The sequence below is a fragment of the Gaeumannomyces tritici genome, assembly GCF_000145635.1.
Source record: "Gaeumannomyces tritici R3-111a-1 unplaced genomic scaffold supercont2.1, whole genome shotgun sequence".
In the NCBI taxonomy this organism is placed as follows: domain Eukaryota; kingdom Fungi; phylum Ascomycota; class Sordariomycetes; order Magnaporthales; family Magnaporthaceae; genus Gaeumannomyces; species Gaeumannomyces tritici.
The window spans coordinates 7,379,605-7,403,804 of NW_008804545.1; the positions used below are offsets into that span (position 1 = coordinate 7,379,605).

At 59.5% G+C, this 24,200-nt stretch overlaps 11 protein-coding genes across 11 annotated transcripts in view; 4 read left to right on the top strand and 7 right to left on the bottom strand.

Moving 5' to 3' along the window:
- Positions 1-720, bottom strand: part of GGTG_02327 (chitobiosyldiphosphodolichol beta-mannosyltransferase) — a 3,075-nt gene extending 2,355 nt beyond the window's left edge. Inside the window, exon 1 of the mRNA XM_009220099.1 lies at positions 39-720. Within this exon, the coding sequence (XP_009218363.1) occupies positions 39-291 (253 nt within the window). The 5' untranslated portion in view covers positions 292-720. The remainder of the gene's footprint in view (positions 1-38) is intronic.
- Positions 721-1,085: 365 nt separating this feature from the next.
- Positions 1,086-4,017, top strand: GGTG_02328 (cation efflux protein/zinc transporter). The gene is made up of 3 exons (XM_009220100.1): positions 1,086-2,401; positions 2,481-2,699; positions 2,756-4,017. The coding sequence occupies exons 1-3, from the start codon at positions 1,788-1,790 to the stop codon at positions 3,594-3,596; spliced, it is 1,674 nt and encodes a 557-aa protein (XP_009218364.1). The 5' UTR covers positions 1,086-1,787; the 3' UTR covers positions 3,597-4,017.
- A 968-nt stretch (positions 4,018-4,985) lies between these two features.
- Positions 4,986-6,726, top strand: GGTG_02329 (hypothetical protein). Its single transcript, XM_009220101.1, has 2 exons — positions 4,986-5,788; positions 5,874-6,726. The coding sequence occupies exons 1-2, from the start codon at positions 5,485-5,487 to the stop codon at positions 6,542-6,544; spliced, it is 975 nt and encodes a 324-aa protein (XP_009218365.1). The 5' UTR covers positions 4,986-5,484; the 3' UTR covers positions 6,545-6,726.
- A 438-nt stretch (positions 6,727-7,164) lies between these two features.
- Positions 7,165-10,769, bottom strand: GGTG_02330 (hypothetical protein). Its single transcript, XM_009220102.1, has 5 exons — positions 10,534-10,769; positions 9,039-10,475; positions 8,802-8,976; positions 7,688-8,737; positions 7,165-7,598 (listed from the first exon to the last, which is right to left on the bottom strand). The coding sequence occupies exons 1-5, from the start codon at positions 10,543-10,545 to the stop codon at positions 7,411-7,413; spliced, it is 2,862 nt and encodes a 953-aa protein (XP_009218366.1). The 5' UTR covers positions 10,546-10,769; the 3' UTR covers positions 7,165-7,410.
- Positions 10,770-11,488: 719 nt separating this feature from the next.
- On the bottom strand, positions 11,489-12,340 carry GGTG_02331 (hypothetical protein). Its single transcript, XM_009220103.1, has 2 exons — positions 12,064-12,340; positions 11,489-11,775 (listed from the first exon to the last, which is right to left on the bottom strand). The coding sequence occupies exons 1-2, from the start codon at positions 12,233-12,235 to the stop codon at positions 11,519-11,521; spliced, it is 429 nt and encodes a 142-aa protein (XP_009218367.1). The 5' UTR covers positions 12,236-12,340; the 3' UTR covers positions 11,489-11,518.
- A 146-nt stretch (positions 12,341-12,486) lies between these two features.
- Positions 12,487-13,695, bottom strand: GGTG_02332 (hypothetical protein; the record flags this gene model as incomplete). Its single annotated transcript, XM_009220104.1, has 1 exon — positions 12,487-13,695. The coding sequence occupies one exon, from the start codon at positions 13,693-13,695 to the stop codon at positions 12,487-12,489; it is 1,209 nt and encodes a 402-aa protein (XP_009218368.1).
- A 943-nt stretch (positions 13,696-14,638) lies between these two features.
- GGTG_02333 (hypothetical protein) lies at positions 14,639-15,656 on the top strand (the record flags this gene model as incomplete). Its single annotated transcript, XM_009220105.1, has 2 exons — positions 14,639-14,880; positions 14,915-15,656. The coding sequence occupies 2 exons, from the start codon at positions 14,639-14,641 to the stop codon at positions 15,654-15,656; spliced, it is 984 nt and encodes a 327-aa protein (XP_009218369.1).
- A 429-nt stretch (positions 15,657-16,085) lies between these two features.
- Positions 16,086-17,087, top strand: GGTG_02334 (hypothetical protein; the record flags this gene model as incomplete). The annotated part of the gene is made up of 2 exons (XM_009220106.1): positions 16,086-16,442; positions 16,696-17,087. The coding sequence occupies one exon, from the start codon at positions 16,086-16,088 to the stop codon at positions 16,440-16,442; it is 357 nt and encodes a 118-aa protein (XP_009218370.1). The 3' UTR covers positions 16,696-17,087.
- Positions 17,002-18,960, bottom strand: GGTG_02335 (hypothetical protein). Its single transcript, XM_009220107.1, has one exon. The coding sequence runs from the start codon at positions 18,920-18,922 to the stop codon at positions 17,072-17,074; it is 1,851 nt and encodes a 616-aa protein (XP_009218371.1). The 5' UTR covers positions 18,923-18,960; the 3' UTR covers positions 17,002-17,071.
- A 734-nt stretch (positions 18,961-19,694) lies between these two features.
- On the bottom strand, positions 19,695-21,037 carry GGTG_02336 (hypothetical protein; the record flags this gene model as incomplete). The annotated part of the gene is made up of 3 exons (XM_009220108.1): positions 20,523-21,037; positions 19,810-20,434; positions 19,695-19,739 (listed from the first exon to the last, which is right to left on the bottom strand). The coding sequence occupies exons 1-3, from the start codon at positions 20,978-20,980 to the stop codon at positions 19,695-19,697; spliced, it is 1,128 nt and encodes a 375-aa protein (XP_009218372.1). The 5' UTR covers positions 20,981-21,037.
- A 984-nt stretch (positions 21,038-22,021) lies between these two features.
- Positions 22,022-23,712, bottom strand: GGTG_02337 (hypothetical protein; the record flags this gene model as incomplete). Its single annotated transcript, XM_009220109.1, has 6 exons — positions 23,546-23,712; positions 23,421-23,493; positions 23,147-23,352; positions 22,595-23,051; positions 22,275-22,453; positions 22,022-22,202 (listed from the first exon to the last, which is right to left on the bottom strand). Exons 2-6 carry the CDS (start codon positions 23,448-23,450, stop codon positions 22,022-22,024), a joined length of 1,053 nt encoding a protein of 350 aa, XP_009218373.1. The 5' UTR covers positions 23,451-23,493; positions 23,546-23,712.
- Positions 23,713-24,200: the final 488 nt, after the last annotated feature.

Here is a 24,200-nt window from a genome sequence, read left to right on the forward strand (position 1 = left end):
CCCNCCCCCCCCCCCCCCACGTGCTGGCGACTACTGACCTTGGTAGCCGATGAGGTCGACCCGTCCGCCGTGTTTGGCAATACTCATGGCATGATACTGCATGCGCGGGCTCCTCCCGATGTCGCCTAGGACCAGAACCTGCACCGAGACATTTGGCTTTGACTCCAGCACCGTTTGCGGGGACCGCCTGAATCTCGACGGCAGCAAGACGAAGAGCGCGACGCAAGAGGCGATGGCGCAGAGCGCGACGCACGAGGCGATGGCGCAGAGGAGAATAAAGGGTAGCAGCATCTCGACCTGATGCTGGCTGGGTGCTGCCCTTGGTCGCTGCGAATTGAAATATTACCGTTTCGAGAACCAGAAAGATGCAGAGAGGAGCGAACGGCAAGCGAAATGAACCTTAGCACGGCAGATATACTGCATGCGGGTCGCGGCGGTTAAATGCAGTGGCCGGTGCCGTCATTGAGGTTTGACGGAGGATCTGGGGATTTAAATGCTGTTCTTTGAGCAGGGCGCTGGTGGAAAATTGCCCGGAAAATTGTTTGCTGCTGACACCACAAAAGGAGACAAGACAACACATCTGCCCACGAGACTCAATTCTGCACGAGACCTTCTGTTCTGCTCGTCTATTGGAGCTCGATGCTTGTCCACAGCATCTCGGAGCACGTTCCGGGGCGGGCTTCGTCCCAGCTCGAGACCGGACGAACGCTTCGCGCCGTTGTGACGTACTTGGAGGCAGCGCGGCGGCTGGAGCCGATCCAAGGCGCTCCAGGGCCAATGCCCAATGTGGTGATGTCAGCAATTGGCGACCGGGGTGGACGACTGGGGGGGGGCTGGGACGACGTCGCACAATTTGTCTGAAGCAGCTCGAGAGTTAGTAACTGTTAGGCAAAGTGTTGGGCTTGTCGATGGCGTGTCTAACGTGGATTACCAGGCCGGGGTCTGCAGTCCCGTGATGCATGCATCGGCAAGGGGGCAGGCCACCAAAATACCAGGCCAATCAGGGCGGCCAGATGCCCCACACACTCCCCATCTTTACGTCTCTTTCAGGGGCGATGGCCCGAATCGGGAAGGCGACCAAGCCAGAAAATGCGGCTGCCAGGCGCGAGCCAACAAAGGATCTGGAGAAGGAGCGTTGGCGTGCGTGGCACATCAGATTGGATGAACCGGGCAATTCTTTTGATCGCGTCTGCGGCTTGAACTCGTCGCCATCCATCTCGATTATCTCCCCGGGCTGTTCGTTAGGTACTGGTACACTCTAGCATCAATCCAAAGCGGCCGTGGCAGAGCCCGCTAGTTCGTCTTCTCTCCAAACAACACCAACTCGCGTCTCGCCACCGACCCGCGTCTCGGCTGGTTATCCCTTGAGTCCACCCTGGCCTGGTTGAGGCACTAACCCCCTGATCCGCTCCCGCTTGTCTTGGGCGGGAGAAGCCACGGGCTCATCAAGAAGGGGCGGGGTTTGGAGATCCACTCCTGCTTGGGCAGCCGACAAATGCAACAGCACCAGTACTGATAGCTGCGACGCCGCCGCCAAGTTCCGAAGGCCAATTTCGACCTTGGGGCCTACTCACTCCTCTTGGCCCTCTCTACCGCAAACGCTCCCGCCTTTCTCTCTCGACCGACCTTTGATGATACAAAGAAGGACACTCGCCCGGACCTGGTAGTCCGCCTGCAGTCTCCAAGCTCCACTGGGCAATTGGTGCATCGTGTCCCTCCACATCCGCGCGTCTCGCACGCACCCGCCTGTTCTGCCACCGCTGGCACGTCGACGAGCCGAAGTCCAGATGGCCTCGTACGCGCTGCCGACCGCCATTCCGCACTCGCACCATGGGGCAGGCCATATGCACACCCATTCGCATTCGCCGCCGACTTTCGGCCATCTGACCCAGCAGGCTACACGCCGCGCAGACCGGTCGAGCTTGTCTGGCAACACCCACAGCCATAGCCATGATACCGAGCACTCCCACTCCCACGACCATTCACACGATCACGACCACGATCACTCTCACGACCACGACCATTCGCATAGCCACAGCCATGGCCCCGACAGCAGCAGCCACTCGCACCTGTACTCATACTCGCTCGACTCCAGCCGCTACAGCGACCTTAACTCGTCGGGCCACCAAGCCAATTCGGGCCATCTGAGACCGAAAGTCCCCGCGGCGCTCGATGGCCACAATTGGAAGTCGGCCATGACGCCTGGTGGAAAGCACGTCGTTACGCCGAGCCAGTCGTCGTTTGACATCCCATACGATGCCCCCGCGCAGCATCGAGACCATGAGCCCCCCGCCGACCGGTCATGGGTCACAAATTTTCTGCTGCCGCGGATGGCGCGGTGGCCGTTGATCCATGCTGTCCTGGTAGAGAAGGACTCGAGGAGGATATTCTACTTTATGAGGTTCGCATACCCCTTGATGAAACCTTGACGGCCGCCGCCGTTGACATTACAGGTGGAGCTGACAAGAGCCCCCCCGCAGTATCAACTTCTCTTTCATGATGGTTCAGGCCTTCTACGGCTACGCAACCGACTCTCTGGGTCTTCTTAGCGACAGTATACACATGCTTTTCGACTGCGTAGCCCTTGCGGTCGGACTTTTCGCTTCCGTGGCCAGCAAGTGGGCGCCCAACGAGATGTTTCCTTACGGGTTTGGAAAGATCGAGACGCTGAGTGGGTTTGCAAATGGCGTATTCTTAATGTGAGTTCAGAGCAGCACATGGTGGGAGAAAAGGTCAAACTCTAACAGGCCCGCAGACTTATTAGCGTCGAGATCATGGTGGAGGCTTTCGAGAGGATTTTGGAGGGGCGTGAGACGAAGCGCTTGACGGAACTTTTCATCGTCAGCACGGCAGGGCTGCTCGTCAACCTCATTGGGTTGATGGCTTTCGGACACCATCATCACCACGGGGACGACCACTCCCACGGGCATTCACACAGCCATTCTCATAGCCACTCGCACGACCATGGACACGACCATGGACACGACCACGACCACGGGCACGATCATGGGCATGACAAGTCGCACTCGCACTCGCACGGCGATGCCCACGACAACGAGAACATGATGGGCATCTACCTGCACGTGCTTGCGGATACGCTGGGTAGCGCCGCCGTCATCGTTTCGACGGTGTTGACGCACTTTTGGAACTGGGCGGGCTGGGACCCGCTGGCTTCGTTCCTGATCGCCGTGCTGATTCTGGGCTCGGCGATGCCGCTGGTACGGTCTTCGGCGAGGCGACTGCTGCTGACGGTGCCGGATCGGGTTGAGTACGCGCTTAGGGACACGCTTTCGGGAATAACGGGTCTCCGGGGCGTGGCAAACTACTCGGTGCCAAAATTCTGGCTCGACGACCGCAGCGGAAGCGATGGGCCGACGGTCGGGCCTGGAGGCGACCGATTGTTGGGTGTGATGCACGTCGTGGCGGTCAGGGGCGCAGACATGGGAGACGTGCGAGACCGCGTTAGGACGTATCTCGCGGCTAAAGGTATCGACATTACGGTACAGGTTGAGCGCGAGGGCGAGTCGAGCTGCTGGTGTGGCGTCGGCAGGCACCCGCTTGCGATGGGTCACAGGGCGAGCGCCAGCGTGATTTAGGTCGGACGAGATGGATCGATGCTGAGGTCAACGAAGCTTGGCCGGCTCCGACTCGAGAAGTTCGAGACATTCACCGAATGCGGCTGGATCGTGTGTCGCGGTGATGCCGTGCAGGTGGGTGGATCGGGTTTGCATGTGATTGTGATGTCCATGCTCCCGTAAATCTCATGATAGGTGGCTAGCTTCGCCTTGGAGTTTGGGGGAAAGATGGCGTTTATTGGACAGGACGAACGTCGGTTTCTTTTGTAATTCTGTCATGGCACACGGCTCGCATTTTCCTGTAATGTTCTTCTCCATGTATCACCAGGTAAGAAGGATGGGTGAGTGTCTTTTTCGAGACGCGACAAGTATCATAGAGGCATAGCTACACTACATATATAAACCGGAGATACCCAAGAACACGCATGCATTTCAGTGGGCGCGGATCTGCGCGATGGACCTATGGAGGTCTCAAGTACCTCTATGCAGGTTGGGGAAGGCCGGCTGATGCTAGTGCGTCTGCAAAATACCCGGGCCGATGCAAGATCTACCAACCAGAGGGAGCACGAGTTTGTCTTGGGGGTTTGCTGACCTATCCATAGTACGCACTATAAAGTAAATGTTCCGTTTTACCCTTTCAACCTCCGTCCGTCCGGCATGCAACTCACGCTGCCACTGCAGGGACTCGGGTACCCCTCGTCGAGCCCACAGCCCATGTCTGTGCACTCTCCGAGGCCGCACGGTGGCAGGGCTGATGCCGCGCATGCGCGCACGAGCGCTTACCGAGGCGCGGGGCACCGGGGCTGCTCAGCTGGACACGGCAACGGCCCACGGGACCCCCATCCTTCATACAGAGCTATAAGATATTTTTTCGTTGTTGTGCTACCGGGGGGGTGGCTATCGGCGGGGGTCAGGGTCAGATGTAGAGTTTGCTGTCGCAGCCGAAGTCCTGAGATATTGGAGCCTGTGTGTCGTTGTTCTTTGTTGGAGCCACGTTTTTGGGGCTCGCGGCAGACAGCACGGTGCTAAGGAGAGCCCTCTTTTTTTCTTTTTTTTGCAGGGTCCGGGCCTGCGGGATTTGGATGGCTCAATGACACCAGACCGTCCGGATGGATGATTGCGACTGTCTTTGGGTGCCGGCTCGACTGGGAGCAACTGTCCTGCTGGCTCAGCTCTCGTGGATGCACTCGCTACTCCCGCCTGAATTATCTTCTTCTCGTGATGGGCTGTGTGTGTTGCCATCACCGCCCCCGTATCTGACGGTCGAGTTACTGCATCCATCCGTTTGTGTGCTCAATAATTAGCACGTGCTTGTCGGAGTTTTCGATTCCCAGGCGGAGCAGTCGAGTGGGTTCCAGTTGACAGGCCCCTAGCGGCAAGTCGCGGCGGGACGACAGCGGCTTCCATTGTGCCGAGGTCCGGGCTGCCGCCCTCTGACGTCGTGCCGAGGGGAGGGCTGGGGTGCGTTTGCGCGGGCAGCCATTGGGTTTTATCTTGGACCACCCCAGGACACACCACCGAAGAGGAACGAGGCTATCCAGAAAGCTGTCCAGAAGCCAGACTGCTGATTTACAGCCAAAGAATCGAAGTCTCCAAAACCAATCCCTTGGCGACGACAGCCCGCTCTCAGATCCTGGTGGGGCAGCGGCGGCGCGCAGAGACGACGTCCTAGCGTGGATCCGGCGCACACCACTCGCTGTCTGAGACCTACCCGTTCGCGGCGGCTTGACAACCCTCAGCTTGCATTTTCCTGATCGCAAAACTCCGACGACACGAACTCTCCCTTCCTCTCCGGAAACAGCGACGACCCACGTCCCATTCGAAGCAGATACCAATCAGCGCGAGCCAGCAGTCCTCCCCCACCAACCCCTCGAACCAGAAAGTAAAAAAAAAAGTCCCACGCGCCACGATGTCCTCGCCGGCAAAGGCCGCCCCGGCCGTGCTGCCGGGCAAGGAGGAGGTCAAGGCCGAGGCCAAGGTGGCCGCGTCGACGGGGCTGGCGCAGCTGCGGTCCTTCGCGGCAGGCGGCTTCGGCGGCATCTGCGCCGTTGTCGTCGGCCACCCCTTCGACCTCGTCAAGGTGCGCCTGCAGACGGCCGAGCGCGGCGTCTACTCGTCCGCCGTCGACGTGGTCCGCAAGAGCGTCGCCCGCGACGGCCTGAGGGGCCTGTACGCCGGCGTCAGCGCCCCGCTCGTCGGCGTGACCCCCATGTGTAAGCGCCCGCAGTCCGGACTACTCCTGGGTGTATGGACGGTTTAGGGACGCGTGTAGCTAACACCCCGGTGCTCCCCACACAGTCGCCGTCTCTTTCTGGGGCTACGACCTCGGCAAGACCCTCGTCCGCTCCGCCACCGCCGAAGCCGACGCGCCCCTCTCCATCGCCCAGGTCTCGGCCGCCGGCTTCTTCTCCGCCATCCCCATGACGCTCATCACGGCGCCCTTCGAGCGCGTCAAGGTGATACTGCAGGTCCAGGGCCAGAAGCAGCTGGCGCCCGGCGAGAAGCCGCGGTACAGCGGCGGCGTCGACGTGGTGCGCCAGCTGTACGCCGAGGGCGGCGTCCGCTCCGTCTTCCGCGGCAGCGCCGCCACCCTGGCCCGCGACGGGCCCGGATCCGCCGCCTACTTTGCCGCCTACGAGTACATCAAGCGCCGCCTCACGCCCGTCGACCCCATCACCGGCAAGCCGAGCGGCCAGCTGAGCCTGACGGCCATCACGTGCGCCGGCGCCGCCGCGGGCGTGGCCATGTGGACGCCCGTCTTTCCGATCGACACGGTCAAGAGCAGGCTGCAGACGGCCGAGGGCAACGTCTCCATCGCGGGCGTGGTGCGCGAGCTCTACGGCAAGGGGGGCCTGAGGGCCTTCTTCCCCGGCTTCGGCCCGGCGATTGCCCGGGCCGTGCCCGCCAACGCCGCCACGTTCCTGGGCGTGGAGCTGGCGCACCAGGCCATGAACAAGGTGTTTGGCTGAGGGCTGGATGGGTAGCGGGGGATGAAAAAATAAGTCGATGTGGGTTTCCTGTGTTTGCGATATTGGGACTTTTGGATACCTGTAAGCGAGGACTTGTATAAGAGGCTACTTGCATGGCATTTTCACGATAGAAAGCGTTACAATTAAAGCCACTTTAAGCATTTGGAAGTTGGGAGAACGGGATTATGGCTGTGCAAATAACGGAGGTGGTGGCGTCGAGATATATCGAACCACCTGCGTGGGAAAGGGCTTTGGAAAAAACAACGAGTAGTAAAAAAGAAAAACAGCAAAGAAAAAAAAAAGGCATCAAGAAAGGAAAAGCGCAAAAAGCTTACTGCCGCTTCGGGGCGACAGCTACGAAACTCCCACTTGAGACGTTTTCTTCGATCCCCAACCGGGGCTCGAACACCCGAACCCAAGAGGCTATTGCAGCGGAGTACAGGTAGGGTCCCGGTGTCGACTCGACCCATCCTCATAACCGCTACACCAACTTGGCGTCCGTTGGTGTTCGATGACTACAGAGGGCAGGGAGTCGGGCTATATGGTCCGGAAGCGTGCGTGCAGGCAGGTGCGACTGGCGGCAGGGCGGCCGCACGCGTCGCGTCGCGTCTGATCTGGGTGTGCACACACGTCATATTTGGAAGATCAGATGGCTGGTGCATGTTCAGACGGGCGGTGATAGGCTTGGGCCGGGAAGGCTGTGTTTGCTCCATCCGCTGTTCCCATATCTAAGCAAAGCCTTCATCTTCCTCATCCACCCAATACACAAGAAGCTGTTGCCTATGGTGTCGCCCATCCTGCATAAAGCCAGAGTGTTTTTACACGTCCTCCCCTAACCTGGAAGACCGAACAGCCGCGCCCCATCCTCAGTCAATATACTTTCCTCCGCACCGCACACAACGGCTCGCCTGGAACCCAATCTCCCTGATCCTGGCCTCCCGCTCTGCCAGGATCGGGACTATCGCGTCCGTTTTAAGGCGGCGCACACCGCAAACGCCGCAGACCCTCGAGGTGCCGTGCTCGAGGACTGGATATCCCGTCAGGATACAAGAATCTGGATATCGGGTCAGTCTCTAAAGTCAAGCAGGAGAAGCTATACTTCCGGGAAACCATAGCAGTCGGCCGGGGGCGAGGCTAACATACCAAAAAAGTGTTTCCCGGGACAGGCAAAGTAGCGCCCAGTGCGCTCCAAAGCGCCCTTGCAGTATGGGCACTCGGCGCCCGCCACCTTATCCTTTAGTAACCCCCTCATCTCGGCCACCGATCCTACTCCTCCCTCCTCGTCGACATCAGCTGGCGCCGTCACGCCCGGCACCGCCGGCCCGCGCCCGTACAGGCACTCAAAGGCGCGCGCCTCGGTCGAGAGCCGCGCGAGCCTTGGGTCCTCCTCCTGCTCCTCGCTACCGCCGCCGACGCTGCCGCCGCCTGGCCGGAAGTCGAACGAGACGGTGCTGCGGGCCTGGTGCCAGGCGCCGCGCTCGGCCACGGCCGCCGCCGTCTTGGCCCACACGGCCGCGCTGCAGCCGCCGCCGGGCGACAGGGCCACGCCGAAGAGCCGCGCGCGCCAAATGTGCACGTTGTCCGACGTCTCGACCTGCCGCAGCGCGCCGGGCTTGCGGGCCTGCTTGGCGGTGGCTTGGGCTGCGGTGTCGTCGGGGGTGCTAGTCTCGTCGGCTCCGGGCTGGCGTTGGAGCGGCGGGCCGCTGTTTGTCTGTGATTCGCCGTTGCTCGGTCTGCTGGGCTCCTTTGAGCTGCCAGAGTCGTCGCTGTCGCCGCTGTCCTCCTCGTCGTCTGCGTCTAGATCCATCTTGTCACCATGCTGATTCCGGGCGGCCTCCCGGTTGGAGTCCCACTCATCGTCCTCGTCCTCGTCTACGTCAGCGTCATCTAAATCATCGTCGTCATCGTCGTCGTCATTTCCTCCGTCGCCCTCGTCATCGTCGTCGTCTCCTACGATCCCTAGCGCCTTGACACCTGCTCGAGCGAGCATTTCCTTCGGCATGGATATCTCGAGGCGGCGGGAGATGTCTACAGCCCATCTCGGCCGCGGATTCCTTTCATTGGACGAGTAGTCGGCGAGCGCGGCGTTGGTCTGGTACCAATCCGTGCTGCCATGCGACGCCGACATGCGGACCAGGGTGTACAGAGGAGCATCGGTCGTTTTGAGGAGGCTAGGAGGGTGTATCACCAAGTCTGGAAAAAGAGTCTGGATGAGTATGCTATATAGTAAAGATGGGCAAGGGTTTGGAAATCCTACCTTGAATTGGGTTGTTTGACCTCTCCTCGGGCGCAGGATACGTGGTGTTGCACTGCTTCAAAGGGTGGGATTCGATAGGCACGGCGGTGGCTGACATCTTGACCTTGAATATTTTGGGCGTGAAAGGAGTAGCAACGATGGCACGGCAGACCTTGTGGCCGTCAATGTTCCAGATCTGAGACGATTAACAGGGTTAGAAATCTCCTCCAATATGTGTCGTCGGCGTGATACACTTACCGCGTCCTCAAATGTCAAAAAGGCATCCGTCGACATGAACAAGCACTCTCCGTGCACGTCGGCCTCGGCGGCCTGGACGAAGCCCTGCCCGTCAGACCATTCCTTTTTGATGGTGATCTTGCGGAACCCGACATAGTTACGAGCCAGGAAACCAAGAAGGCACTCCTTGGCCTCGCCCCCCGCGGCCGTCGCCGGTGTCGTCAGGCACGGCCCAAACGCCAGCCCCAGCCCCGTCTTGTACGGCACATAGTCAAGGTCTCGGACGCAGCCGGCGGGGTGCGGGCCCCTCGCATCGAACCGCGCGACCTCCTCGACGCGCCAGCCGGCCGTCAGATCCCCGCGCGCCCAGTCGTCGCCTCCACCATCTATATCTCCCTCCTTTTCGCCCGTCGGCGGCGCGCGCGTCCGCACGGCCAGGACCACGACCTCGTACGCGTCCGTCTGCAGCGCCAGCAGGGCGCGGCCGGGCCACAGCTCGCGGCTCCAGGCGAAGGACCGGAAGGCCTCGCCCCAGGCGCGCTGGGGCGGGACGGCGAGGCGCTCGCCGACGCCCCAGAGAACCTCCCATCCTTCTGCGTCATAGCGGTCGCCGAGGCGGGGCTGCTGCTGTTGTTCTTGCCTGTCGGCCACCACCAGCGGCTCGCCGTAGACGGCCACGTAGCCGGCGGCCGAGTGCACGGCCAGCAGGCAGCGGCCGTTGCGGCCGATGGGCGGCGACCAGGCCAGCGACACGACGTGGTTGAGTGTCGCGCCGACGGACGTGAAGTTGCCGCCGGGCGAGCCCGCGCCCGCCACGCGGAACGGGTTGTTGGGGTCGCGCGTGTCGCTGATCTGCCGCCGGTACTGCTGCCGCTGCTGCTTGAGGAGCTGCTCTTGCTGCTGCTGCCTTTCGCGGTCGCGCTTCTGCCGCTTCATGTCCCTGGCGGTGCCCCCGCCGCGGTTCCCGTCGCTCATGTCGACGTCGTCGTCGTCGTCGTTATCGCCGTCCTGGCGTTCGCCATCCTCCACCTCGGGTGCCGCAGCGCCGCCGCCGCCGCCGCACTCGCCCTCGGACAGGTCCGAGTCGTAGGGGTCGTAGGGGCACTCCAGGCCGGCGGCGTGGAACAGGTGGCGGTTGACGCGCGGGTTGACGCGCGGCAGGGCGATGGGGATGCGGCGCTGGCCGTCCGAGTACTGCGGCTTGAGAGGCACGGGGCCCTGGCTATTAAACCCGGCCCCATTGGCCACTCCGTTTGCCGCTGTCGTGTCATCGTTGCCTTCGCCGCCACCACCGCCCTCTGACGCCGGCTGGGGGTCAGGGTCGGGCCTGGGGAAGTGCGGCACGAAGACGGAGACCGAATCGTCTGCCGCGACGGCCAGCTCGGCGTCAGAGGACCAGGCGATAGCGCGCTTGCCGAACGGCCGGCTGCGGAGCTCGATGGTCTGCAGCTGGAGTGCCTGATTGGGGAATGTCAGCCTCGAGCTGGGCCGAGAGTGAGGATCGCATTGGTCGCACTTTGAAGTCCATTTCCACTGAACTTGCCACATGAAGTTTCTATTGTCGCATTTTTGTACGAAGCCAAATTGGTGATGATTTGGAATGTCGTTCCTCGCCGTGTCTGGGGAAAAAAAAAATTACGGCGTTTGGCCGATGGGTTTAGAATTTGCTGCAGACAGCCACACCCACTACAAGACGGCAGTCCTACAGGAGGTCCTACAGATTGAGTGGATGGGGCAGAGGGTCGGAGAGCCGGATTTTAAAATCGTCGCTTGGCCACGGGCATTCCTAACGGCGATGATCCCCCGACTGCGATAACAAGCAGTCGAACGTTTGGTACCGGCCTGTTCATCCGCCTTTAAATCTCGTCGAGCGCCAATCTTCCGAGGCCTTGTCCGAAGCAATGTCCTCGGGTTCGAGCGCCGACCTTTTGGTGGTGTCGGGCAAGGACCTGGAGGAGCGATGCGTTCGAAACCACGAGCTCCTCACGGAAATAGTCCCTTCGGGCGGGGGCGCCGTTTCGACGATGCCTCCTCCTTGGCGAGCGTGGACAGGCCGAGGGCCCTGAATTTGAGCAGCATGTGGATGCGTCCGTGCAACTTGTCCGTGATGCCCTGCGCGGCGAGCATCTTAGACTCGTCAATGTGAACAAACTAGTGCGATTCTTCGTAGACGAGCAGCAGCGAGGATGCCGCCGCGTTCCGAGCATAACTTGACAAGGTCCCGGCCCAAAAACTCGGGGTTTATCTCCAGCGTCTCAGAGAGTACCATAACATTACAAGTTGTTTTTGCGCAGCCCCCCCTCCTTTCAGCAGCCAAAAACGGCGGGCACAGCAAACGACTAGCATTAGCCGACCACCCGGTTACGGGGCCGCAGCAAGCGCAGTGGTGGAGTTTCGCTTTTTGATATTGCTTAGGTATTGCTTTGGGTCCCGGCGGTACCATCTGCGAGGGAAAGAAAGGATAAAAACCCACCCAGCAACAGGGGGGTTAAAACCGGAGATCACAGGGGTGGCGAAAGGAGGGTCACGTGCTGGCACAAAGTCTCGTGACATCCCCCCAGAGGGGGGGAGAAAAGGGTGGTCCGTTCGAGGATGAGGCCGAGTTCAACAGGCGGGGGCCTCCAGGTCGCCGACGACCCGGCCCGGGCCGCCACGCGGTGTGCTTCACCCATGCCGAGCTCAACGCCGGCAACGTCCTGCTCGACTTCGTCCTGCTGCCGGACGGCACGCGCGGCTAAAGGGTTACCGGCATCGTCGACTGGGAGATTTCGGGATTTTTTCCAAAATACTGGGAGTTTACCAAGTGTTTATTCGAGCAATACAAGCCCACGTTATTGGTGGTCAAGGACCTTTTTCGCGCCGCTTTCCGGGGGCAATGACGAGTATAGCAGGAAGTACTAGCTGGAGCGGAAGTGTTGGTTCCAAGGTGCTGGGTGCCCCGCTGGTTCGGTGGTTTGCTAAAAATATGTAAACGAATACAACTCTAAATTTAAACGTAATAGTTTACCACCTATATCTTCCCTGTCCGCAAAATCATGTGACCAACGTAAAAGCCAGACAGTGGCTTCAAGGACAGCGACGGCGCGGCCCTCGACGGCTCGACGGCCCGACTTCGGGCGTAGGCCGGACCGCCTCGGGGCCACCAAACCTCGGCCGCCGCCGCCAACCCCACCGGGGAGGGACATTACCCTGGTCCGGGGACGCCTGGCGGCAAACATAGGGCTCCCTCCATCTCGGCACAGTTGAGGGACACTACTAGCCGCTCATGGGACCGTCTACGCCCGCCCCGCGTCGCCGCGCCCGCCCACCCAACGCATCCCTGGGCCCCATCCGCCGACAGACCGCGCGCCACGGGCGGCCGCCGGGGGAGGTAACGCAGGACAGGCCCTTCTACCGGGCGCTCGACTTGCGGCGGCGGCGTCGGTGACGTTATCCTGGCGGCAAAAAAAAAAAAAGTTCAAACCCCCTGTTACCCCCTTGTTACTGGGTGGCCTCGCAGATGGTAGAACCAAATGCGCGCGCGGGTACCCCTCATTGGCGTCACGACACGCAGCGGCGGCCTGCGAAAATCATCGTCTTCTGTATCCGACGACGAATCGTCCTCGAACACGTTGTAGAATTTATTAACCACGCTGCTGTCGGATTTGTTGACCGATGGTCCCACCTGGATGTACCAGTGGTTGTTGCCAACCTCTTGGATGAGGATTGGCAGCGAGCACACAGACAGGTTGGAAATGTCGGCCAGGCTAAGAGCCGAGAAGATGGACGCGGCGGCCCTCCGCCGCGTCGAGGTCGTGGCCGACGTTTCCGAGTGGGCGTCTGACGTTGTGAGGAGATGCCTGCGGTACGCCATGGAGCCCTGCAGCACCGTTTCAAGCTCGAGAGCCAGCGAAGCTAGTAGCTGTGAGCCCAAGTCGGGTGCGGCGTGGGCGTGGGCGTGGGCGTCAGGCACGACTGGGTCGTCCGCGGACAGCTGCCCCGCCGCTCGGATGCTGTCCCCGTCGCCGCCCCCATCATAGCCCCCCAGCACTGAGTTGATCTCTGTATCAGGCCTTCCTACTGTGCTCTCGGCCCCCTCGAGTCGGGCCAATTGAACTGACAGCTCTGGGTGGTTGGCGAGGGTTCGCTCAAAGAGGGTATACAGCTGCGCGACTTTGTTTTGGATCTCCACTGTCGAGTTTCTGATCTCCACGGTGGAGCTTTCGATCTTTAAAGTCGAGCCCGCCGTTATGACGCTGAGCATGCAACTGAGCGATCCCTTGTGATCCTGCAGACGAACTAGCAGTCTGGCAATGGCTTTTTCCTTGCGCATCCAACGCGCGCGGTCAAAGATACCCGAGACGCCCCTCTCGCTGTAGACGAGGCCCAGGTCATCGACAAGCGTTTCGAGTTCGGCCTTGGTCAAAACGCAGCCGATTAGCGCGGCGGCGAGGTGCTCAAAAGGGACGAGCTCACGGCGCTCGGGGGGCGCGGCTCCGACGCCGCTAGTAAGGTGATCGCCGAAGAGGTCCTTGAACTGGCGGAGAATGGCCTGGATGTTGCAGAGCTCGGTTAGGACGGCGCGGCAGAGTGGGGGCGCGTCCGCGTTGTTGACGATGGGCGACATGATTTCGACCAGCTTGACGCCGACGCCAAGGAGGCCGGCCACCGAGGCGGCGATGGAGAGTGGGTCGGCCATTGCGGGAGGAGAGCGGGGGCGGGCAAACGGTGAAATATTGCTGCTTGAAGCTGGACGCGGCGTTTCCAGGCAGAGCTATGCCACGGGACGGGCAAGGGACACGCTCGGGCTTAGCTGGCTCGCTGTTTGGTTTTGGATGGTTCTGGAGTTGTATGCAAGACTAGAAGTACAGAAGAGCTTCGAAGGATATATTTCCCTGGGCTTTGATAATGCTTTTGTGGGGCTGCTGTGACGAGAGGATGCCTCATGGTCCGCCCTGTCTGCGGTTTCGGTTTGTCTGCGGTTTCTGTTGGCATCACTGCGTGGTGGAGGCTGTGCCTGCGCTGGGCTCCAGTGGCGCTGCTGTGTCGGCTGCCCATTGGACTCCGGCTAACCTGAACTGCAGCTAGCTGGCCTGGAAAGGGGCAATGACCTGGAGGGAGGCAGAGAAGTACTGCCGTAGCGGCTGACAAGTGGCATAGCATTGAGGACCACGTCATAGTCTATCTCAAGGAGAAGACGAGGGTTTCTTGGGCACCGTTGTGATCTATTGGTCGTGGGTTTTGCTGGCAGCCGCCGGAGAGTCCTGGCTAAAGGCCCGCCAAAATTAAGCATCTCGTAGTTTGTGCTTTCCGAATAACTAAAACTTTGGTAATGAACGGCGAAGGCGCTTGCATTCGTACCGTGTAATTGGTTGCTATTGGAAAAGCCAATAGCCCAGATTTTATATTGCCGTATAGCCTGGAGGCGTCCCTGGACCTTGGCATGTCCTGCCTACCTGCCTGCCTAGGTTCGGTGCCCAACGCTCCTCCTCCAAGCACCTTGTCTACCTAGGTATTTCAATCCCCATGGCCACCTATCGGGTGCCCTGAGTTAATCAGCGGGCATACCTGCCTTCCCGAACCTCTTCTTTTACGGTCTACCCGCGCACGATTTGCACAGTCGCATCGGCCCCCCACACGCCATGAAGGAAAACGACCCTCTCCTGCTCAAGTGGAGGGCACTCGGCCCTTCGGCGCCACCCCACGAGCGCCGCGAGCTCTTTTCGGCCATTGTCCGAGCCGAGATTGACGCGGACGCGCTGACGGGCGATGAGTCGGGCGGACTGGCGCTGTCGATAGAGAGCAAGATAGACGCGCTCACCAGCATGGCCGCACACCCGCCGCCGGACCTTGCCGCGTTCGAACAGGGCTTCCACGACCTGTGGTACGGGGTCATGGCGGCCGGCAAGGCTTGTCAGCGCGAGGGCAAGGGGCGACGTCCTGCGCGCGGCCGCGGTGGGCCCCAAGATCGGCGGCGACGACGGGGCCCAGCACCAGCAGGGGCTGGGGATGGCAGCCAGCAACATCGGGGGCGACGGGCGCGTTGCGGCCCTATCCAACGGCGCCCGCGCCTGGGCCGACATGCCCTTCCTGGCCGAGGACTTTGCCGCCGCCTTTGCGGGGTGGCAGGCCATGCCCCGGCCCCACCGCGCCGGCCTGGCGCCCCTGCTCGGCCGCCTGCTCGCCGTGGGTGTCGGCGACGCCGGGCTCGCTGTGTGCGCCCTGGTCGTGATGCGCAACGCGCTCGAGGAGGCCCCGGTGGCCGGGGCCGGGGCCGTCGCGCCCGACCTCGAGCCCCTCAGACACCTTATCCGCCATGCCGCCGCCCGGCTGCTTCGCCTGAGCGACGACGCGGCGGCTGTCATGCCGGGACCTTTCGCCGCCGAGCTGAGCGGGCTGGGCCGCAGGGCCAGGGACGCCGGGGTGACGGTCCCGCCAGGATCCAGGCTCGGCCCCGAACGGTGGGCGTTTTGGAACGCAAGGCTGTTCGAGATTATCAAAGAGAGCGAGGGCGAGAGTCGGTTCGTCGACGACGCGAGAGCGTCCCTGCTGCGGATGTGGGCGGAGGAGGACATTGCCTGGGGTCCTGAACGGTCGCCGCCTGGTCGCTGGGATGAGCTGAGGCCCCTGTTGCCCGACGTGATGCCTAGTCACGGTTAATGCGAGTCGACTTGCAAGCCTTGGCCGGGCCGGGGGACAGGGCGGGAGAAGGAAGACTGGGAATGGGCCCTGTCAAGGAGCTGAACTGACAGCCGAGCCCTGCATGCAAAGGAACACATGTGTGCCACCGAAAAGGTCGCAGCCAGCAAGAGTGGGACCCACGCGCAACATGGGAGGGGTACTAGAGCCGCATGAGCGGGCTGGCTTTCCACAAGCTATCAGCGTGCGGCCTCCGAGAAGCTCCCAGCCAGGCCCCAGCCGCCGAGAGGCTCCAGGCTCCAGCCGCCAAGAACCTCGATGGCCCTCGATTCGGCCATCGCCTGCCTGGCTGGCTCAGGCCTACTTATAGTCTTTGCCGTCCCGCTCACGTCGCGCCATCTTCCTCCAACGCCGTCATCTGTCTCTTTGGGAATCCAAGCCCGAGCAGCCATGTCATCGCCCCCCGCCTTCCGCCGCTTCCCGGACCTCGCGCCCGAGCTGCGCGCCGCCGTCTGGGACCTCGCAATCGCTGCCCACGTCCAAGACGCCCTCCAGAGCCTGCCCTATCACCTGCGGCCAGACCCCGGCGGGCCCCGCTTCTGGGACAACGACGGCGACCACGCGCGTCTCGTCGACTGCTTCCCCATCCTCGCCACGTGCCGAGAAGCGCGCGCGCTCGCCGTCGGCTACTTCCAGCGCCGCGGCGGACCGGGCCGGCGCTTCTTGTACTTCCCGCGCCGCCCCTGGCTCCCCGACGCGCGGGACAAGAGTCCAATTCCGGTGCGGATGAGCCTGTGTTTAGCTTAGGTAGCACGTCATATGCCCCTTGGGAGGCAGGGATTGGTAGATCCCGACTTGCTGACGTTAAATATACTCCTCCTCCTCCTCCTCCCCCTTCGTCGGTGTTGTACGTATTTTCCGGCTTGATCCCTGCCACCTCCGGTATTTGCAGGCGCTCCCACCATTGCTTTATTTACTGCAGTAGTGGCCCCTTTTGACTCGTGCCGACTCCATGCGCCGGGCTCTGCTGACCCTGATCTCCGGATATCGCTGCGAAGAGGGATTAATCCAGCACTTCCCAAAGGCCGGTTGGGTGCCCTCCCGACGTAGGATCTCTTCCGCAAAAAGACGAACTTCTGCATGCGTTAGGGAGGCCTAAAGAGGCCTGTATGCATTGTCACGATCGGGGAAAGTAGGCTCCGCAGCCAGGCTCAATTGATGCTATGGACGAAAGACTATTCCGCGGCGCGTGCTCACGCGGATGCCTGCGGCGTGCGGTGGACTGTCCTGGACCGTCACATCCGGTACCGGCTGGGCAAGCCGAGGGGCTACATTATGCTAGATACCTCGCCGACATCGAGGAAAGCTGATGGAGGGAGGGGTCTCCCGTAACGCCTTTATTCTTGGTGAAATAAACAAGCCTCCTAATTCAATCTCTAGTGAAGCTCTCCCAGTGCCTTGGCCCACTTCTTGAATCCCACCCACAGAATCCATCTTCCGTATCGGTGCCTGGTCTGGATCCCTCGCGTGTGCCTGATTGCCTGTCTTGGTCGTCTCCAAGCCCGTTCTTGTCTGGCTATCCTCCCCGACGCCCTATTTCTTTCCTTTTCTTCCAGCTTCCGTCTCATTTTCTTGCGCAACTTCATCGCCGTTCCCAAATCTCTTTCTGCTATCTGCCATCTCAGTTTCCGCTCCGCGTAGCTAATTCTTTGTCTCATCCATATTTTGAACCGATAGTTCAATCGATTTTGCCCCATATTTGTTAGCAGCTTCGCTGCCCTCGCGGACCTTCGTCGAGCCGCGACAAATGTGGTGGTTTGAACACGATGCGCATGAAAAATAAGTTCCAGCGTTCTGTGAACCATTCTGAAGTGCTTCTCGAGAATTTCGTTGAAGGTTTTGTCGTGAGGGTGCGAGGGTTCATCGGTGGGAAGTGGCAACACCATGTCAACCGCCTCCAGCCACAGATCCCAAAAGCACATTGCCGAGTAGCCCTTAACCCTGCGAACATACACCGGTTTCCCACGATATTTCCAACGGGCTAGCCGGTACTCCTGGAGCATAGCTTCGAGATAGCGGGCCGAGTCCGAGTCCTCTTCGCGCATTTCGGACCGCTCAGACTCATCCGGGCAAATGCGGTGTTGCAGCCACGTTTGGTCCAAAGTTGGCGTTTGGCTTAGGCAGCAAGTGTGCGCCATCTCGAATCTTTCGAACAATTCTAGCCGGCAGGCTTGGAGGTAGTACTCCTCCTCCTCCATGCCTGATATCCCACACCACCGGGCCCATTTGTGCAGCGCTTCGTTCCTAGCTTGGAACAAGATCGCAGCGGGCACCTCTCTCTTACTGTAGTCCAGGGAGACATCCTTGTAGGTCGTAAGGGATGCTTTGAACATGTAATTCGGCAAGCATCCCCCGGGTGAGCAGCAGCCGCGGGAAGTGCATAACCTACGAGCTGAGCAGCCATAGCTGGATGAACAAAAGCAGACACAGCCATCGGTGACAGTTGCATCCGAGGCCTTGAGTACCGTTTTGGCTTGCTGGGAAGATTCCAAGCACGGATTTCTCTGCCAGGTCCTGATCTCTATCTGCGTCATCCCAATAGCGCCTGCGATGTGAAACTGAATGCCAGGATGGGTCCGGTTCTTCTCGACAATTTCGGCAGGAAAGGTTCTTTGTTCGCTGTGGTGGAGCAGCCAAAGAACGATGGACCAGGAATTGGAATCGGAACCGGAATGCTTGCGCAACTTGAATAGGACTGTTTCGCCGGATTCGTCTGGCGCATTTACGTCGTCGAAGCCAGCCCGGAGGAGAAAATCGAGACGTGCCCAGCTTTCAAAAGGCTCTGTCCATTGCCATCCGACGCCAAGCAAAAACTCGTACGTAGAAAATCTTGAATGGCAGTGGAAACTTTCCGGGATTTCGACCGCATGATATTTCCCCGTTATTGCTTCGTATACTTGCGCCGAATGCCGCACTAGAATCTTGCCTGGGAAGAGGCCAAATTCCGCGCATTGGTCGTGTTCTAGGATTTCCAATGCGAGGTTGTTCAGCATCCTGCGCCGGCTGGCCAGCTCAGTAACCGCCAAGGAGAAGATCGGGAGCCTAAACCGAAACGCCTCGACAAGGGCGAGGGGGTCTTTCTGGGGGGAGAATAGGGCCGTCGGTGTTCGGAGAATTTTGCGAACCGAATCGAGGTCCCCGCGACGGCAAGCCGGGTCAAGCGCTCCGCGAACATCGCAGCCTAGGCCGACCAGATATTCGAGACCCTCCGGCCACCCGAGAGCCATGCGAGCTGCAGACGAGTAACCGGAGTGCCTGTCCCACCTGTTGTTGTAGGGGAAAGTCTCTGTTAGGAGCCGATGTTTGCTGATCGACTGCAGGCGGCTCAGATCCTTTGTCGAGTGGCCCGCCATCAGGATAACGTTTAGCTCCGGCAGGTCTGCCTCAAGATCTACCCGTAGTTTTGTCAATCAGGGGAACGTCCTCACGATTAAAACCGGCGATTGGGCGGTTACTCACAGGCTCGGAGGTCGGGGTGTTTTTTAATATACACCCGGCGACGATAGGGGTTGGGTCTGGACCAGTCAAGGAGGGTAAAGGTTTCTAGGGCATCCAGACTTCGCATCGTATCGTATATTGGGTGCCAGTCACTTTCCGCCTGATCATCGATTTCATTCTCCCATGCACGGCACAACTCGTTGTTCCAGCCCTTTATTCTTTCCTCTAAAGGGTCCACGCCACGTTTGCATAGGAGGCGAATAAGCGAAAGTCCCTCGCGAATTGCGTGGCTGGCCACAGGCCCCATAGGAAAGTGCTCGGGTGTCATCAGCAAGCCGCCCACCAGTTTACTAAGTATTCCCCAGATCATCTGCCATTAAAGTTAGTTAACACCAGGAGATTTCGCAAAGCTGGCTTTCGGACTCACATCCCAAGTACATGGATGATATTCTTCGTCGTCTGTCTCTATGATCTCATAAACTGACGTTGGCCGTCTTCGTAGGTACTCTTCGAGGTGTTGGTAGTAATTACTGATTCGGTTCATTGCAACCTCGGCGGTAGTTAGGTTCCGTGGATGAGCGGGCTGTACGTGGAAACCATCGGGTTCTAGTAACCAGTCACAGACACCTTTGATTGACCTAAAAATTGATAAAGCTGGAGAGTCCGTAGCCCTAACCCTGGGTATGACCCTGATTGGAGGGGAGAGGGACCAGCCGCCTGCGCCGGATGTTGCGCCCAGCGTGAGCTCGACGGCCTTGTTGAGGAAAGGGGCGAGCATGAACGATACGGAGTAGCGCCACCAACTCGATTCGTTTCTTGGGCACTCGCGCGTGTGTTCTGAGCTCTCCGTCTCGTAGCGGAAGATTCCGCCCGCTGTGGAGCGGGTCGTGGTTGAGTGCCGGCATCGACAACGTGGTTTCCGGCGGCGGTACATGGGCTGGAGCACATCGCACGCCTCGGCGAGGGCGCTAGGGTAGCGTACAAGCTGCCGGGCTGCTTGCGGGCCCCAATGATTTTGAGCTTCGGGACCGGAATTCGGGAGGCTGGAGTGACTCGTCGCGACAAGGGCTGTCGAGATATGCGTCGAGCTAGGGGTTGAACCTGAGGCTTGTTGCGGGGCGCTGAGGGCCTTGTCTTGTCGAGGGGTGATAGAAAGAGCGAGGATAAAATCGAGTTTCTGGTGGACGCCTTCGAGACCAGATTCAAGATTGTCCTTTATCACCTCGACCGTGGCATTGGTAGCTCTAATATCGGGGACTATGACTTCTTCGGCTAGTTTGTGCGTGCGCACGGCAGTGTCTCTTGGAAAAGGGTGGCACAAAGAGCAAAGCGTGGCCGGAATTAGCGCCTGATGAGGCCGGGTGTCCTATGCGAGATGACACAACGAACCTTGTGAGAGCAAGCGAGTCTGCCACAATAACCAGAAGCACGCCCTTGACCTCCTGAGATAAGCGATCTATTCTCAGGAGATGTGTCCGCACCTCGTCACGCATTCGCAGGTAGCGGGCGCGATCCCAGGGCCGCTTGATCGCATCGCGCTTGCGCCCCCCGGTCCCGACATCGAGCGCCTCGAGCGTTGCGGCCAGGCTTTCGATGGCCTTTCTTAGCTCAGCAGCAGGGAGTGAAAGCCGGGCGTGCTGCTCTGGCGTGAGGTCGCCGGCAATGGTCAACCGGTCGCTGACGAGGCTCTCGACGAGCGTGAGATCTGAAATGATTTCGGCTACTTCCTTCGGGGCATCTGCAAGCTCTTGGAGAAGCTTCACCACGGTCAGGACCGACTTGGCGGCGCCAATGCAGAGCTGGATCCCAGCCGTCGCGGCGCCGAGGATAGCCAGCGGGTCAGCCATGACGGCGGCGTCTGAGTACTGGAAGCATGCCAGGGTCTGTTGGAATTGACGGGCGGAACATGAGGGGTGAAGAGAGGGAAATGGAAGAGATTCTGCGGGAAGGGCGGAGGGGTTGGGTGCCCAGGTTGGCAGCGCGGAGCCGGTGAGGGGGGAGTTGGGCAGGCGACGAATCAACGGCGCCGTGGACGGGTTTTTCTACTTCCCGCGTCCAGATTGGGTGCGGTGATTCGATAGCCAATGCGTCGATTGAGGCAGGGCAGCGGCCTATCTAGTTGTGCAGCACCTATTGGTCCTTGCAGCATGGTGGCGGGCAAGGAGTGGGTGGCATTCCCATCGGGGCTCAGGACAGGCTCATGCTATGGTGGAAACGTCTGGTGGGAGGCTCGGCACCCAATGTGCATGTTAGTGCGGTAACATAGGAGCTGCAATGCATGAGCCAAGGCGCCCGACACGGCTCATTAGTACACGCATGCACTGCGGCGGGCTCGTTTTGGTTGCCGTTGTTTGGCGTCCAGTCAATATCGCTGACAACGGGGCCCGATATCGTAAATGTCCGAGTCACAGCCACGGCTGTGGCCTTGAACGGGATCACGGTCGCCATGCTTGGCGAGCGGTTCTTGGTGCGACCTAAGTTCCCAGGCTTCCAAGCCCCGCCGAGCCAGGCCATATCGATGCTCCCATACCCCATCTTATTGTCCCTGCCCAGCACAGGAGTCCCACCAGCCGGGCTGATCATCTCGACTGAGGCTTTGGTAGCAACGCTGTAAAGGTAGATATCGGCGCTGCCCTGGATGTAGAAGAGCCTGTCCTGGCAGTCTTCGGTGACGTGACATGTCTGGGAATACTCTGAAAATCACGAGTACATGCCTCCTCCGTAAAAGTAAACCGACTGGGTATTGATAAAGCGCACGGCCCAGCAACGGCGCAGGTCTTGGACGACAGAGAGCAGCCTCTGAAGTCAGGGTCTTCCTGGAAATCAGAGGAGCCCTACCACGAAGGGCGCGGGTGCCCCAGGCGCTACCTGGTATTATGGTGCCTCGGTCAGACCATGCCCATAAACACGTTAGCGGCATCCAACAGCTGGTATTGGTATAAGACGCAGTGCTCGCTAGCGGTGCCGTAAAGCCAGACAGGCCCCGTGCTCTCGATCAGGACACCCCTCGCGACATAAATGTCCATCCGGGTCTGGGCCACGATCTCGAGATCGTGGTCCGCAACCCACCTACCAGGCGTTCTCGAAATAGCCCGGGGCCTTGGAGGTGATGTGGACCAGCATGGAGGCAGCCATGCACACTTGGGGTTGACAGCCCCTGTCAGCTTGGGGCAGTCGCTGGCCTGCAGCTCCGAGCTCTTGGCGCCGCCCACGCGGATGTGCATGTCCCACAGGGCAGCCGATCCGGGGAACGACTCGTGGATGTTCCACTCGAGAAGTACAGCGCCTGCGGTCGCGCTACGGACCGTAAACAGCAGGCCCTAGATCTCGATGATGCCGACATTTCCTGGGCTTGCAACCCTAACCACCGGCCGAGGCCTGCTGGCGTCGGCAAAGTTGGCCCCGGAGTCTATAATTTGCAACTACGCTTGGCCTATAACCCTGGCGTTTTTGGGCATTACAACGGTACCGGTAACGATATAGCTACCCGCTGGGATCCACAGGACCTTATTAGATGCGGCGGCCACAGCGAAGGCACGGTTTAGAGCAGCCGTGCTGCCGGTCGAACCGTCGCCTCGCGCGCTGTACGGGGCGTACAGGATGTTGATAAAGTCCGCGTACTGAAGGTCGTCGTACTGGGGCTTGGACCTCTCGAAGATGCCTGACGCCTGATCCCCGGGGCTCTTTAGTAGAGAGCCCATGATTTTTGGGACGCGGGGGTAGGCTGCACCGTCCTGCAAGGCTCTAGAAGCATCGCCGGTGGTAGTGTGGTAGCGCTTGCCTACGCCCCAAGCAGTGACGTCGGTAGTGCCGGCCGAGCCGGCTAGGAGCGTTGCGCCTTCATCGTACTTGACGACATTGAGCACGTTGGTCGTCTTGATGTTGAAGAGGCTCATGGTGATGGCCGCACTAGCTTGCCTGCCTTGCAGTTGGAATACGACGGCGCATTTGGTGATTTTGCTGTCAGTGATGATGGCCGAGCCGACCTCTGTTTTATCACCTCCTGTGCGAACAAGACTGCAACCGGGGCGCCGGATATATCAAGATCCTTCCAAGCCCAGCCCCAGTCCCAATGGATGTGGACGGCAAACTTCTGCGGGTTCGAAAACTTGAGGTTGCGGACGGTGAACTGCTGTTTCTCGACATATGCACCGATGGCGCCGCCTGTGAACTCCAGATCGCTCATCCAACCGCCGCTGCCGTTTTCCATAAAGATTCCCTGCGTCCAAGTTGTTAGTGGCGCCGATACGGTTAAGGGTGGAAACTTTGTCGACTCCTCTAACCTACCTGTTGGTTGTTCCCCGGGACCGTGGGCATGATGATCTTCACGTTCTGGAGCGACGTTGCTTGTGCTACCTGCCTTGGAGGGCGTTAGCGCCGGAGAGAAAGGAGCAAGCTCTTATATCTCCTACCAATGAATATCGGCAACGGGGCGCGTGCACGCGCCGGGGCGGGGCGCTCGACGTCGTCAAGCTCCTGGAGCGGTACGACGCGGACATCTCTCCGGGCGCCACGCACGACCGCCTGGGGAGAAACATGCTTCACGCCGCCGCGCTCAGCGCCGACGTGGCACTGGTCCAGTACGTGTTGGAATCGCAGCGCAATACCGAGTCAGAGGAGAGCCCGCTGGCGATAAGGGACAAGTCAGGCTGGACGGCGCTGCACTAGGCCCAGGGTTGGGAATTAAGTCATTTAAGTCACTCGTTAAGTCAGTAAAAAGTCACAGTTTAAAGCTTAATATTAAATTAACTATTACAGGTATAAGTATAAAAATACCACCATTAAATACAGAAAACTCAGTTTTATATAAATAATATTTAAAATATTTAATTACGTAATTATATATCACGTAATTTGCATTAAGTCATTTTCAACTTTTTTTTTGACTAATTGTGACTTAATGCATTTTTACCCGCTTATATACCATTTTTAGGTAATATAAACTTATAATATATTTTCTTTTGCTATTTGTTTATATAAATACGAAGAAATAAACGTTCTACCTATTTTTGTTGATTTTAGATTTTATTGCAAAGTTTGACTTAAAAAATGACTTAATGACTTAAT